The sequence below is a fragment of the Pongo pygmaeus genome, chromosome 1 (genome assembly GCF_028885625.2).
Source record: "Pongo pygmaeus isolate AG05252 chromosome 1, NHGRI_mPonPyg2-v2.0_pri, whole genome shotgun sequence".
In the NCBI taxonomy this organism is placed as follows: Eukaryota; Metazoa; Chordata; class Mammalia; order Primates; family Hominidae; genus Pongo; species Pongo pygmaeus.
The window spans coordinates 76,007,866-76,023,470 of NC_072373.2; the positions used below are offsets into that span (position 1 = coordinate 76,007,866).

The 15,605-nt window shown below is 38.6% G+C and overlaps 1 protein-coding gene across 6 annotated transcripts in view; it reads left to right on the forward strand.

Moving 5' to 3' along the window:
- RC3H1 (ring finger and CCCH-type domains 1) overlaps positions 1-15,605 on the forward strand; it is a 95,762-nt gene that overhangs the window by 42,270 nt on the left and 37,887 nt on the right. For all 6 annotated transcript variants that reach the window (XM_063648474.1, XM_063648476.1, XM_063648479.1 and 3 more), the window contains exons 3-9: positions 1,688-1,808; positions 2,651-2,890; positions 3,377-3,552; positions 5,267-5,467; positions 7,633-7,765; positions 13,327-13,445; positions 15,327-15,439. In XM_063648474.1, the coding sequence (XP_063504544.1) occupies positions 1,688-1,808; positions 2,651-2,890; positions 3,377-3,552; positions 5,267-5,467; positions 7,633-7,765; positions 13,327-13,445; positions 15,327-15,439 (1,103 nt within the window). The remainder of the gene's footprint in view (positions 1-1,687; positions 1,809-2,650; positions 2,891-3,376; positions 3,553-5,266; positions 5,468-7,632; positions 7,766-13,326; positions 13,446-15,326; positions 15,440-15,605) is intronic.

Consider the following 15,605-nt stretch of genomic DNA (forward strand, 5'->3'; position numbering starts at 1 on the left):
TAACCGTGGATTTTCATGATCCACAAATGCTGCTGTCTGATCGTTCCTCTGGAAGTTTTGTCTCAGAGGAGTACCTGGCCGTGTGAGGTGTCAGTCTGCCCCTACTGGGTGGTGCCTCCCAGTTAGGCTGCTCGGGGGTCAGGGGTCAGGGACCCACTTGAGGAGGCAGTCTGCCCGTTCTCAGATCTGCAGCTGCGTGCTGGGAGAACCACTGCTCTCCTCAAAGCTGTCAGACAGGGACATTTAAGTCTGCAGAGGTTACTGCTGTCTTTTTGTTTGTCTGTGCCCTGCCCCCAGAGGTGGAGCCTACAGAGGCAGGCAGGCCTCCCTGAGCTGTGGTGGGCTCCACCCAGTTGGAGCTTCCTGGCTGCTTTGTTTACCTAAGCAAGCCTGGGCAATGGCGGGCGCCCCTCCCCCAGCCTCGCTGCCGCCTTGCAGTTTGATCTCAGACTGCTGTGCTAGCAATCAGCGAGACTCTGTGGGCGTAGGACCCTCCGAGCCAGGTGTGGGATATAATCTCCTGGTGTGCCGTTTCCTAAGCCTGTCGGAAAAGCGCAGTATTCGGGTGGGAGTGGCCCGATTTTCCAGGTGCTGTCTGTCACCCCTTTCCTTGACCAGGAAAGGGAACTCCCTGACCCCTTGAGCTTCCCGAGTGAGGCAATGCCTCACCCTGCTTCGGCTGGTGCACGGTGCACTGCACCCACTGTCCTGCACCCACTGTCTGGCACTCCCTAGTGAGATGAACACGGTACCTCAGATGGAAATGCAGAAATCACCCATCTTCTGCGTCTCTCACGCTGGGAGCTGTAGACTGGAGCTGTTCCTATTCAGCCATCTTGGCTCCTCCCCCTGAAGAATTATCTTTCTGCATAAAATGTAGAAGAATTGGAACCCTTATACACTCCTGGTAGATATATAAAATGCTACTCTGCTTTTGGAAAATAGTTTGGCAGTTTTTCAAAAGGTTAAATACAGACTCCTAGGTATATACCAAAGAGAAACAAAAACTTTTGTCTAGACAAAAACTTGTACACAGATGTTCATAGCAGCATTATTTATAATAGTCAAAAATAGAAACAACCCATATGTCTGTCAACTGATGATTGTATAAATAAAGTGTGATATATTTATACAATGGAATTTTGTTCAGTGATGAAAATGAATGAAGTACTGATATAACCTGGAAGACCCTTGAAAACATTAAGTGAAAGAAGCAAGTCAGAAAAGACTATTTATTGTATTGATTTTGCTTATATGAAATGTCCAGAATAGGCAAATCCATAGAAAATAGATTCTTCTTTCCAAAGGTTGGTGGATGGTTGGGAAGAAATAAGGGGTAATTGTTAAGAGGGTACTGTGTTTCTTTTTGGGGTAATGAAAAGGTTCTAAAGTTGATTGTGGTTATGTTTGCACAACTGTGAATATACTGAAAACCATGGAATTGTATATACTTTAAACCAGTCAGTTGTATGGTATGTGGATTATATCTTAATTAGGCTGTTAGAGAAACAAAACAAAGGAATGCAAAGATACATGTTAATAGGAAAGATCTTTTGAAAGAATTCAGTAAATTTGGTGGGCGTTTTGATGTTACCAGTGTTAGCATTATGAGTGAGTAAACTATACTAAATAAAACATTTAATTAATGAATTGAGCACTCATACAGATCTTTTGTTTTGGCCTCCAGGTCCCTGAGCAGCAGCCTATTACTTTGTGTAGTGGGGTTGAAGACACAAAGCATTATGAGGAAGCCAAGAAATGTGTAGAAGAATTAGCATTGTACTTAAAACCGCTCAGCAGTGCTAGAGGTAAGTTTGTTTTTGTTTCTTATTTAAAGAGTAAAATTGCTTTTTTAAGTACTCAGTACATAATCCTATATAAGTCCTGAGGAATTCCCAGAAAACCTAACTAGAGGTAAATTTGATGCAATTATCCGTACTAAGTAAATGTCTACTAAAGAAACTTGTTACCATAAAAATTGTGAGCTATTAAGCAAATGTTAATGAAATTTACCTATTGTAAACTAAACTCATTTTGTGCTAAATATCATTACACAAACCACATCAAATAAAATAGTGAATTTTGAGTTTATGTGATGATGGAAACATTATTCGAATGATCGTAAAAGCAAATATAACTACTTACTTCAGAAGTGCTTTCCATCATTTGACAATTCTGAATGGTTTGCCTTCTATCCAGTTTTATGTGCTATGCTATAGGCGGTATAATAAATATGGAAGTTGCCATTACTGCACAGAAAGGGCTTGCTATTTAGTTAGGAAAATAAGGTTATCCACTATGAAATAATATACCAGAACTCTTCGGACCTCAAGATTTACATTATAAACTAATTATCAACATTGTCTAGTCCTTTTTTCTTTCTTCCTCTGTGATTAAAATGAGTAATGGTATATTTAATGTCATAATGAATGCTAAGTGCACATGAGATAACTCATGTATACATTTGTATACTTTAAAAATGTATACGTAAGTAAGCTTTACATGTGTCGTTTTATTTGTTGCTTATTTTAAATACTCTAGTAAGACCCAGAACTAGTCACATACCCACAAGTTAACCCAACAGAAGAATTGCTCCTGGACTGTAAAATTGCATTGTGAACCTGGGAATAACTTCTTTACTCTTTTAAAGGAGTGGGTCTGAACAGCACTACTCAGAGTGTTCTGAGTCGCCCAATGCAGAGGAAGCTTGTGACTCTAGTCCACTGTCAGCTAGTAGAAGAAGAAGGCAGGATTCGTGCCATGAGGGCTGCTCGATCTTTAGGTGAACGAACAGTTACAGAGCTCATTCTCCAGCACCAGAATCCTCAGCAGCTCTCTTCCAATCTTTGGGCAGCAGTAAGGGCTAGGGGATGCCAGTTCCTTGGACCAGGTACAAATTAACTTTTGGTATTTATTCTGCTGGTAATTCTAAAAGTATGATGTAGCAATTATAAGTGATGTACAAAGCCTTGTTCTTTGCAGTATTTTATTGTTACCAGGTAATGTCTTGTTTGATGTTCATGGCTTGGGCAATTCCACGTAACTTAGTGGACTTACTAGGTGAACTTAGTGAACTTAAAACTTTTCTCTTAATGCCAAAAGTTGTTTCTTTTTTTAATTTTTTAATTTTTCCTTTTTTTCATACCTGTAGCAGGAAGTTCATTCATTTTGATAAGAAGTTTTTCTTAAATGTATTAATCACTTATCTGTTTTCTTTATAAAATATATAGAATGTAATACAAAATTGCTCACAAAAATGGTGTTGCCAGTTAATTGAGTGAATAGCTGCAGAAATGATTAAATATTCCCCTTCTAATAAATGGATTTATCCTATCTATGTACTTGATAAATTTTGGTTTTGCCCAACTTTCCCTAGCAATGCAGGAGGAAGCTTTAAAGTTGGTTCTGCTGGCCTTAGAAGATGGTTCTGCTTTGTCAAGAAAAGTATTGGTTCTCTTTGTGGTGCAAAGATTGGAGCCACGGTTTCCTCAAGCCTCTAAAACTAGCATTGGGCATGTTGTTCAGCTCCTTTATAGAGCCTCCTGTTTCAAGGTATGAACCTACATTAAAGCTCGGCTTGAAAGGAAACATTGTTCTTTCCCCAAAGTTAAGTAGTAAAACTTTGAGTTTAATAAAGTTGCCTGTATCTTTTCAGAAAATTTCAGCAATTTTTCTTTATCCTTTTAAAGAATGTAGATGGTGTCTTATTATAGTTAAATCCTATTATGTTGAATTTTTGTGTGTTCGATATTGAACAACATAGATCAAGTCAAGGTTTATAGATTTTTGTATTTGAAGAGACTAAGAAACTATATCAATTTCTTACCAAGACTGTGCAGAATTGGTCTGAAGAGAGAGTTATTGAAGCACAAATAAATTTTATTTATTTATTTTTATTTTTTTGAGACAAAGTCTTGCTGTCACCCAGGCTGGAGTGCAGTGCGTGATCTCGGCTCACTGCAACCTCCACTTCTGGGTTCAAGCGATTCTCCTGTCTCAGCCTCCCGAGTAGCTGGGATTATAGGCAGGGCCACTGCGCCTGGCTACTTTTTGTATTTTTAGTAGAGACGGGGTTTCGCCATGTTGGCCAGGCTGGTCTCGAACTCCTGACCTCAGGTGATCTGCCCGCCTCAGCCTCTCAAAGTGCTGGGATTACAAGCGTGAGCCACCGCACCCAGCCAAATAAATTTTATTCAGAGATTTTCTCCTAGTGTAATTCCACATATACAATAATGAAATTCCATTTGCCATTTCAGTTTATATGGTAATGCTGGACATAGTCTCTTATCCCAAATTGAATGAGCACCGCCTCAAACATTGCTACTCACTATGTATCATTTATTGTTCATCCAGTATTATTTTTCTGACTTTTTTTTTTGAGATGCAGTCTTGCTCTGTCACCCAGGCTGGAGTGCAGTGGTATAGTCTTGGCTCACTGCATCCTCTGCCTTCTGGGTCAAGCAGTTCTCCTGCCTCCAGCCTTCTAATGATAATCATTATGATTATTCTAGTCTAGCATCTCACTTTACACTTTCTGGTGGTAGCCCATCCCACAAAACTCCGTGGAGAATTAAGCCAAGTACAAATTAAATCATTTTTAGAATTACACCAGCATCTGAAGCTCTACAGTCATCAGTCCCACCTAGCTCATTGTCAGGCAATCCCAAGAGTCATAATCCACATTTATGGAGAAGAAACATATTGTTTTTCAGAATATAGAATTGTATTCGTATTTTTTTCTTTTCAAAAATACATATACACACACATACACCTTAAACTGAATGTATATGTTAAAGTCTGTCAAATCTTTGGATTTCATTCCAGCACGTACAGATTGACTATACAAAAATCCAAAATCCAAAACTTTTTGAACACCAACATGATGCTCACACGCTCATTGGGGCATTTCAGATTTCCAGAGTAAGGATGCTCAAGTGGTTTAATGCAGATATTCTAAACTTTGAAAAAATCTGAAATCTGATAATACCTCTGGCCCAAGCATTTTGGGTAAGAGATTCTCAGCCTGTATTTATTCTTTCTGAAAGACCTATCCAGAAAATGTTGGCCTAAATCCAACTTGACTCAGAATGGGATGATAACAATATACCTACCTCAACAAGTAGAGGAGAAAGTATTTTGTAGGCAAATGGTATGTTCATTTAATCTTGCTGTTGCTGCTAAATTTGTTACATTAAAAATTATATGTTCTTATAAAGCATAAACTCATTTTTTTGACTTCATTATGAGATCATTTGTGTCTTATTAGGTCACCAAACGTGATGAAGACTCTTCTTTGATGCAGCTGAAAGAAGAATTTAGAACCTATGAAGCTCTGCGGCGAGAACACGACTCCCAGATAGTGCAGATTGCTATGGAAGCAGGCTTACGAATTGCACCAGACCAATGGTCCTCTTTGCTTTATGGAGACCAGTCTCACAAATCTCATATGCAGTCCATTATTGACAAGGTAGGACCTTTTTTGTTCCTTACTTCTTAGACTAATCTTGGCATTTTGGTAATTCATTTAACAAATGTATATTAAAGTGAATACTGTATAGCTTTTGTAAATTGTATTTATAGCCAGTGTCATGTCATAGCCAATCATATTATAATACCACTTTGTTCATTTAAAGATTTGATTAGTTTATATTTCTTATTTTATTTATTTTATATTTTATTTTATTTTTACTAGAATCACAGAGATGAAGGCCAACTCTAGAGACCACTCTACATTTAATTTAGAGAAATAGAGTCAAATAGTAAGAGTAACCTAAAAAAAAATGAACATTTACTAAAATCTTAATATGTATCTAGTGGTTTTAAATAATTCATTTAATCCTCTAACAGCTCTGTATTATCCATTTTAGACAAAGACAAAGGGAAGTTAATATGTTTTTCCAGCATCACATAGATAATAAATGACAGAAGTGGATTTGAACTTGGCCATTCTCACTGTAGAGTACACTAACCTTTTACCAAACTGTTCCCCCCAACCTTTTTTTTTTTTTTTTTTTTCCCTATTTCTAAAGATAGAATTCCTTGAATGGGTAATACAGTGAGAATTGGGAAATATGTTTTTTAAATGCTTGGTGTAGGGTGGGCACGGTGGCTCATGCCTGTAAACTCAGCACTTTGAGAGGCCAAGGTGGGGGGATTGCTTGAGGCCAGGAGTTCAGGCACAGCCTGGGAAACATTGGGACACTCATCTCTACCAAAAAAAAAAAAAAAAAAAAATAGCCAGGTGTGGTGGTAGGCGCCTGTAGTCTCAGCTACCTGGGAGGCTATGGTGGGAGAATCCCATGAGCTCAGGAGTTTGAGGGTGCAGTGAGCTATGTTAGCACCTCGGCAACAGAGTGAGACCCTGTCTCTTTAGGGGGGAGAAAAGGCGGTACATAATTTTCAGTTACAATGTAGGTTGTTTGCTCTGCTCTATAAGTCTTCCCTGCATACCTTTAACCAGACTTTACCTGCAACTCTTAGGTTTGGACAGGAGCTTGTATCGGAAGTTTTGCAACTGATTTATAATTTACGGAAACGCTTAACGCTTAGTAATGATCTATTAAAGGAGTACCTTTCTACCTCTGAAGAGAAACTTGGCTTTTTTTTTTTTGAGACAGAGTCTCGTCCTGTCACCTAGGCTGGAGTGCAGTGGCACTATCTTGGCTCACTGCAATCTCTGTCTCCCGGGTTCAAGCGATTCCTCTGCCTCAGCCTCCCAAGTAGCTGGGATTACAGGCACACTCTACCACGCTCGGCAAATTTTTTGTATCTTTAGTAGAGATGGGGTTTCACCATGTTGGCCAGGCTGGTTTCGAACTCCTGACGTCATGATCTGCCCACCACAGCCTCCCAAAGTGCTAGGATTACAGGCGTGAGCCACCGTGCCTGGCCTGGCTTGTCTTTTATAGATTCTACAAGGTGGTTAATCTTCCTGTCTGAACTGAACTGTGTAACTCGGTGTATATCCTACAATAATTTTCTCACATCACGCGCAGTGCTTTAAATTTAATATCCAGAGACCTTTATACAACAAACTGGTAAACTTTGCAGTGTATGTGATTTTTTATAGAGCAATAGAACTTTCTGTAATCATGAAAATGTTCTGTGTATGCACTGTCCAATATGGTGATCACTAGTCACACACGGCCATTAAGCACTTGAAATGTGACTTTTGCAACCGATGAATTGAAATTTTTATTTCATTTAATTAACTTAAATTTAAATAGCCACATATTGCCAAGGTTGCCATATTGGATAATACAAAAGAGAATTTATAAAAAGTGATGAGAAAAGCACTAATTCTAGTAAATTAATGTGGAGAGAAACAGGAATTAACAATTCACAAAGAAGACTCATCAATATATCTAATTGATGGTAGGCTGAATTGAGAGAGGTCTCACATTTGAAGAATGTGACAGCAGAGGCAATACAGTACACAACGTGCCAAGCTCTGGATACAGAGAAGTACAGAATTTATTTGGGTAGCAAGTAATCTACTCTGGCCAAAGTGTAGGGTATATGGGAAGATAAAAATTAAATTTAATAAATCGCAAAAATGATCGTGATATAAATAATCTTTATATTTAAAGGATTATCTAACCTTTGGGAAAGTTAACATTTATCTTTTTTAAGTTGCAGACCCCAGCCTCTTTTGCACAGAGTGTTCAGGAACTAACAATTGCTCTCCAGCGGACTGGAGACCCAGCAAACTTGAACCGACTAAGACCCCATTTGGAGCTGTTAGCAAACATTGACCCTAGTCCAGGTAAACCCACGGGAAATTAATGGACTATCTTATATGTGCCTTTCGTGCTGCTCAATGGTTCTTTAATTATCTTTTGTTATTCCTCTAGGGTTTCCCAAAGTAGTTACTCCAGATCTTTTTTACAGTATTTTAAGTTTCCATTTTAAATCTTTTCCCTCTTTATCTCAGGTTAGTTCACTTTAACATTTATTTAATACTTTTTACACTGTTGCTCATTTCATCAGGAAAATAGATTTCTCTGGGCTTCTTTATGTTTCTTCTTTCTCTCGTCACAAAATTGTGTTGTATTTTACCATTCTTACCTCTTCCAAAACTCGTTTTTCTCATTTTTTCTGTATTATGTATCCTCAGTTGCATTTCCTTGATCCTGTTTTTGCCCTCTCCATGATATCTTGTTCATTCAAGTATCCTCTCTTGTATATCTTTACTTAGGCTTTTTCTGCTCCTTCTCCTTAACCTGAAAATATACCCAACCTTCATTTTTCAACTTATACTTACATCTGAGTTATTTTAGCTTCTCTGTGTTTATTCCTACTACTGATCTGAAGCTCTCTTAATATTCGCTAGTAGATTCCCAGTCTCTGATTCCAAAAGCTTTGTCTTAGTCTTTAAATCACTCCCATTTGTTTTCAGCATTTGGATAATGTTGTTAATCACTTTTTTGATATCTTTCTGTGATCTCCTAGTTCTCTTCTGACCTGAGTGCTACTTCTGTCTTATTTGTACCATGCTTTCCCCTCCTGCCCACTAAAGAGTAGGCAGGTTATGCTCTTGGAATTTTGTTTTCTCTACATGCTCTGATGGTGGTTATTCATTCTTAGCATCGGGTATTACCTTCATGTAGAATACAGACTCCCAAATATCTCTATCACTATTTTCTCTGCATCACTCCAGATACATCTCCCAGTGCTTGCTGAGATTCCCCATCATCTCCTCTGAGTGCTTCAAAGCAAGCTCATCATTACTTGATACTTGCTCTTCCTTTAATGTTTCCTCTTTCTGATAATGACCTCATTCTCTGAGATATGTAAGTTTAAAACCTTAATGTTTTGTCTTGCCTCATCTTTTCCTTTCACTTGTTCTACATACTGTTTCATGCAATAGGATTTATCTGTTCTTCTTTCACAATATCCCTATATCTTCTGCTTATAAGTACTTCCTTTGTGAGCCTCCTTTTCCCTGAGACTGAATGTCTTCCAAGTTCCTCTACTATGAGTTCCTCCAATCCAGTCTACTTACTGCTGTAAAAGAAATCACATCCCTGGCTGGGCGCAGTGGCTCATGCCTGTAATCTCATCACTTTGGGAGGCCAAGGCGGGCGGATCACGAGGTCAGGAGATCGAGACCATCCTGGCCAACACAGTGAAACCCCGTCTCTACTAAAAATACAAAAAAAATTAGCGGGGCATGGTGGCGGGCGCCTGTAGTCCCAGCTACTTGGGAGGCTGAGGCAGGAGAGTGGTGTGAACCCAGGCAGCAGAGTTTGCAGTGAGCCGAGGCAGGAGAGTGGTGTGAACCCAGGCGGCAGAGTTTGCAGTGAACTGAGACCGCGCCACTGCACTCCAGCCTGGGCGACAGAGCGAGACTCTGTCTCAAAAAAAAAAAAAAAAAAAGAAATCACATCCCTGATCTTGCTTCCACACTCATAAACTTTCATTGTTTGTAGAATTGCTTACAGAATAAGGTTTGACACTCTTGACTATGGCATTCAGAGCCCTCTTAGTTTTTTATCAGCCTACTTTTATAGATTTGTTCCCAAAATTGCTTAGTAAACCAGATCAATGTTACTAGAATATAGAGTGATTTTTTTCCCCGACTGCTGTGCTTTGATCATCCTGAGCAGTCAAAAGAGAACTTCCACAAGTTCCTAAACCATTTTTGACCCCATTTCTCATCTACCTACCACTTCATTTCTTTTTTTGGCACACTCTTGAACTGAACTCCAGTCAGGCATTTATCTCCACTGCTCTATCCAAACTTATTTTGTCAAGGTCATAAATTACTTCCATGTAGCTAATTCCAAAAGTCAGTTCTCAGTTCTTACTGTACTTGATTTAGCAGCATTTAACTTTTTTTTTTTTTTTGGAGACACAGTTTCACTCTGTCCCCCAGGCTGGAGTGCAATGGCAAGATCTTGGTTCACTGCAACCTCTGCCTCCCAGGTTCAAGCAATTCTTGTCCCGAGTAGCTAGGATTACAGGCGTGCACCACCACATCCAGCTAATTTATTATTATTATTATTATTATTTATTTTTAGTATCTTTAGTAGAAACAGGGTTTCACCATGTTGGCCAGGCTGTTCTCAAACTCCTGAACTCAGGTGACCCGCCTGCCTCAGCCTCCCAAAGTGCTAGGATTACAGGCATGAGCCACCGTGCCTGGCCATTGTTCTGTACTCTCTCTTCCTTGAAATGCTTTTTTCTTGGCTTCTAGGCTACTAATTCTCTTCTTACTGTATTGGACTCTCCTCAGCATCCTCTGCTTTCTCATCTCCATATCCTGTACTCTTTGGAGTGTTCTCAGAGTTTAATCCTATACCTGTTTCCTAGATAATCTTATCTATTCCATAGCTTCAAATACAATTTATGTAACTCACAAATTTACTGTATTTTTATCAGTTCTGAGGTTCATAATTATTTCAGATCTTAGCATTTCTGAAGTTGGAATGCATTTGTATGAAGACATATTATAATTAACAACCTTTTTTTTCTTTGTTGGCACATAAAGTAATACGTATTACAATTGATAGTCTTTTAGAGTTTGAAATATATATCCAGCCCATGCCTTTTTCCTGAACTTGTATATAAAACTGCTTTCTCGGCCGGGTGCAGTGGCTCACGCCTGTAATCCCAGCACTTTGGGAGGCCGAGGCGGGCGGATCACAAGGTCAAGAGATCGAGACCATCCTGGACAACATGGTGAAACCCTGTCTTTACTAAAAATACAAAAACTAGCTGGGCGTGGTGGCAGGCGCCTGTAGTCCCAGCTACTTGGGAGGCTGAGACAGGAGAATCGCTTGAACCCGGAAGGTGGAGGTTGCAGTGAGCAGAGATCATGCCACTGCACTCCAACCTGATGACAGAGCGAGACTCCATCAAAAAAAAAAAAAAAAAACTGCTTTTTCAGCATCTATCATCTACATCTCATAAGCTTTTCAAACTGAATCTATCTAAAAATGAGCTCTCCCCTGCCATCCTGTTTGTGGCAACTCTATCATTCCAGTTGCTTAGTCCAAAAACCTCAACTCTTCTTTCTGTTGTAATGTATATCTGATCCATTAGCAAATTCTGTAGGCCCTACCTTTAAAATCCATCCAGAATCCATCTACCTTCACTGCTGCCGTCCCCATCTCTCAGGGGATTATGGAAAAGCCTTCCTGTTGTCTGTCTAATTTTAACAAAAGAGCCAGAGCGACCCTGTCACCCTCTGCTCATAAATTCTCCTGTGGCTATCAACTCAGAGTAAAAGCCAAAATCTTTCACATGATCTATAGAGCCTCATGTGGTCTGGTCTTCCATTACCTCTCTCAAACCTCATTTCCTACCCTTTTTTTCACTTAATTCCCTCCTCTCTGATTCCACCTCCATGCAACATGCCAGGCACACTTCTTACATCAAGGACTTTGCACTTACTCTTCCCTCTAACTTGGATGTTTTTCCCTTGGTATATTATTCTGCATGTCAAGAAGAATTAGTTACAGAATATTCTTTGATTATAGGGCCTTTGTAGTTTTTGTGGTGTGTTGTATGGAAGCATACATATAGCTGTATTGAACATTGTACAAAACAAATATTAGAAGATAATTTATATATTTGAAAGTCTCCAGTAGGCACACTTAAACCCTTCTTTCAGGTCTTTAATCAAATGTAACCTTCTCAAGGAGGACTTTTCTGGCCTCCGTCTAAATTTTTTTTTTTTTTTTTTGAGACAGAGTCTCCCTCTATTGACCAGACTGGAGTGCAGTGGTGCGATCTCAGCTCACTGCAACCTCCGCCTCCCAGGTTGAAATGATTCTCCTACCTCAGCTTCCTGAGTAGCTGGGACTACAGGCGTGTGCCACCATGCCCAGCTAATTTTTTTGTATTTTTAGTAGAGCACAGTGGCTCATGCCTGTCAATCCCAGCACTTTGGAAGGCCAAGACGGGCAGATTGCCTCTGTCTAAAATTTTACACATTGGCCCCACTTCTCTTCTTAGCTCTATTTTTTCAATTCGACATTATCTAAATACTACTCTATATTTTGCTTATTTGTCTTGGTTATTATCTGGCTCGTCTCCTTGAATATAATGGGGATATTTGTTTTAATCACTATTGCTTACCCAACAACTAGAACAATAACTCAGATTTAGCAAGTGTTCCAAAAACTACTTTTTTGGATACTTGTTTTCTTCACCTTTTTTCCTTTTCAGATTCCATGTGTCCTTCAAAGCCCGGTTCAAATGCCATACCCTAGAGTTCTTTCAGGGTGTCTGAGCAAGAAGTTATCTCTACGTCTCTCTTCTTGTTTCATTTTATATATTTCTTTTAAAGAATATATTTAGCCTTATAGTTAATTTTTCTTTTATAAATCATAGTGCTGGCACTGGGCAAATACCTACTAAATGAAGAAGACATGTAGCAGAGTTGCTTTATATAATAGCTCTTCTATTAAACTTTTTTTTTTTTTTTTTGAGATGAAGTTTCGCTCTGTCACCAGGATGGAGTGCAGTGGTGCGATCTCGGTTCGCTGCAGCCTCCACCTCCGGGGTTCAAGCGATTCTCCTGCCTCAGCCTCCCAAGTAGCTGGGACTATAGGCGCGTGCCACCACACTTGGGTAATTTTTGTATCTTTAGGAGAGACGGGGCTTCACAATGCTTGCCAGGATGGTCTCCATCTCTTGATCTTGTGATCTGCCCACCTCGGCCTGCGAAAGTGCTGAGATTACAGGCCTGAGCCACTGTGCCCGGCTCATTAAACTTTTAAAGCTTTTTGTTTACCAAAACTTGATTTATATAAAAGTTCAAAATAAACATGCAAATTAACTATAGGCAGTCCTCAGTTTTGTTTAGTCCTAATGGTGCTGGTCTGAGCAATGGTCTAAATTTCTTAGATGCCAACATTTTAAAACTGGGAAATTTTTACTTAAAAATCTCAAGTTTCAGGTTTCCCTGGGAAACAGTGAATGTATCTGGCAGTGCCAGCCTTGCATCATCACATAACAACAATCATCTAAAGCTGAGCTATAACCATACTCTTAGATGAGGGACATGCTCCCCAGTTCAGCAGTCCCTGTCACTCGTTGTTGTCTCCTCAACACTAAGAGTCTAATGACAGTTACCACTATTGTGTGGCCTATTTACCTCTTTCACGTTACCTTTCTTGTTCCTATGGTTATTTCAGTTTGCAACCCCAGCTTTGAAAGAATATGTCCATTCCTTTAAAATGATGGTTAGGTGAATAAGCTATTATCTAAAAAGCTAAGGTGTGAAGCTTGATTTCACTGAAATGTTGTCAACTAACTCTTTTATTAGTTTGATATTAGGGAAAATATTGAGTAACATTATTATCATTGGTTGTATAGATGCTCCTCCTCCTACTTGGGAACAGCTGGAAAATGGGCTAGTTGCTGTGCGTACAGTGGTACATGGGCTGGTTGATTATATCCAGAACCACAGCAAAAAAGGAGCAGATCAGCAGCAGGTAAGGAAGCTGTTTAAAACTTATTAACCCACTGTGGATATGCCTTAAAACTATAGGTAAACCACTATGGGTATACCTACAGATACAAAGCCAAAAAGATGACATGAATATTTTGAGACTCTGACTATAGAAACTATAAATTACCTTGGCATGATTAACAATGTACTGCATTAGGCTGATAATTTTATCTGACAATATTGACATTAAATAATCCTTATTGATCTGATGTCATGCTGGGGTCAGTCTTCACGTTGGATATGGTGGCATTTGATGGAGAAAATGGATTCAGTGCTGAAGTTTGTTCCATTTATATAAGATTATTATTCTCTTTAGTTTGTTTTACATTTTGATTTGACAATAAGTATCACTTTTTAGTGCTAATACTGTGTCTTTCTAATACTGTTCAAATTTCTATAGATTTTCTTATTAATATTTTAAGATTTTTTTCATTCATAATGTCTGTTAATGCCATTGGGCCAAATTCCCTCAAAGTTTTTAGATGAATTACGATGGTAGACTATAATAACTTCTTATAGCTAGAGTTTTAAATTTTATTCCCAATAATTTTATTTTGCTCTCAGGATTTATATTAGGTTCATTAGATCTTTTATTTTGCAGTAGTAAGCCTGTGAAGGTAAAACTCTTAATTTACCTGGTTCAGGTAAATATCAATAGATTACTCAGTATTTCTTTTTGCTTAAGAGGCAAGAAATATAAAAATTATCCTGCTAAGTAAAATAATCTGGATATGATTTTCCTAACCTATCTAACACAAGTCAAAGCTTTATTTATGAATAGGCATAAAAGAAAGGAGAACCTACAGTTTTTAACTCTCTGTTTCATTAGACATCTTGAAGAAAATAACAAACGTAATGAGACTAACCTTTAAAGTCTGCCATATAGTGATAAAATACACTAAATTTTGTCTAGTTTAGTGTTGTGTCTCATATTTCATTAACTTTCAAATCCATCCTCCTGCCTTATCCTTGAGTTGTAAATAAGTGTCACTTGTACTTTTGGAACTATTTTAAGTTCTTCGTATATTATTCTGCATGTCAAGAAGAATTAGTTACAGAATATTCTTTGATTATAGGGCCTTTTGTAGTTTTTGTGGTATGTTGTATGGAAACATACATATAGCTATATTGAACATTGTACAAAACAAATATTAGAAGATAATTTATATATTTGAAAGTCTTAAACTACAGTGGTTTGCTTTTTCATTATAAATGTGGAAATGGGCTGGGCACAGTGGCTCACACCTGTAATCCCAAGCACTTTGGGAGGCTGAGGCAGGCGGATCACCTGAGGTCAGGAGTTTGAGACCAGCCTGGCTAACATGGTGAAACCCTGTCTCTACTAAAAATACAAAAATTAGCCAGGTGCGGTGGTGGACACCTGTAATCCCAGCTACTCGGGAGGCTTAGGCAGGAGAATCTCTTGAGCCGGGGAGGCGGAAGTTGTAATGAGCCAAGATTGCACCGCTGCCCTCCAGCCTGGGCAACAGAGTAAGACTCCTTCTCAAAAAAAAAAAAAAAAGGGGGAATGAGATGATAGTGCCCCCATAAGCTTTTTCTTTTTCCATATAAAACAAGTATAAGAATGCCCATGAGATTTATTCAAGAATTTATATGATGCTACTTGTTTGAGAATTAATATCAACATATCAGAAAAATTAGGACTACTTTCTTTGTTTTTGCTTTATTTATATTTGGACTTGAAACTTCAGACAGAATGACTTTCCAGCACTTCTGCTCTTGGTAATCTAAATAAATATGTGAATTACTTATCTAGATTATCAAGATCCTAAAATGACAACACAAAATGTATGTTTTTTTGTGGGGGGTTATTACACATCTAATGTTTTGATTTTGGTTTTAGCCTCCACAGCACAGCAAATACAAAACTTACATGTGTCGAGATATGAAGCAGAGAGGAGGATGCCCTCGTGGGGCCAGCTGTACATTTGCACACTCACAGGAGGAACTGGAAAAGTAAGTGTGAAAGTCAGGAGACTTTGGAATAAGATATAAGTGGAATAATTTGCTGACATACAGAAATACAGAAAGAGTAGTTGCTTTATCTTAAATGAATAGGACAGTTTTAGAATGTAACACAGCTTGAACATTCCTCTTCTGAAAATCTGAAATGCTTCAAAAT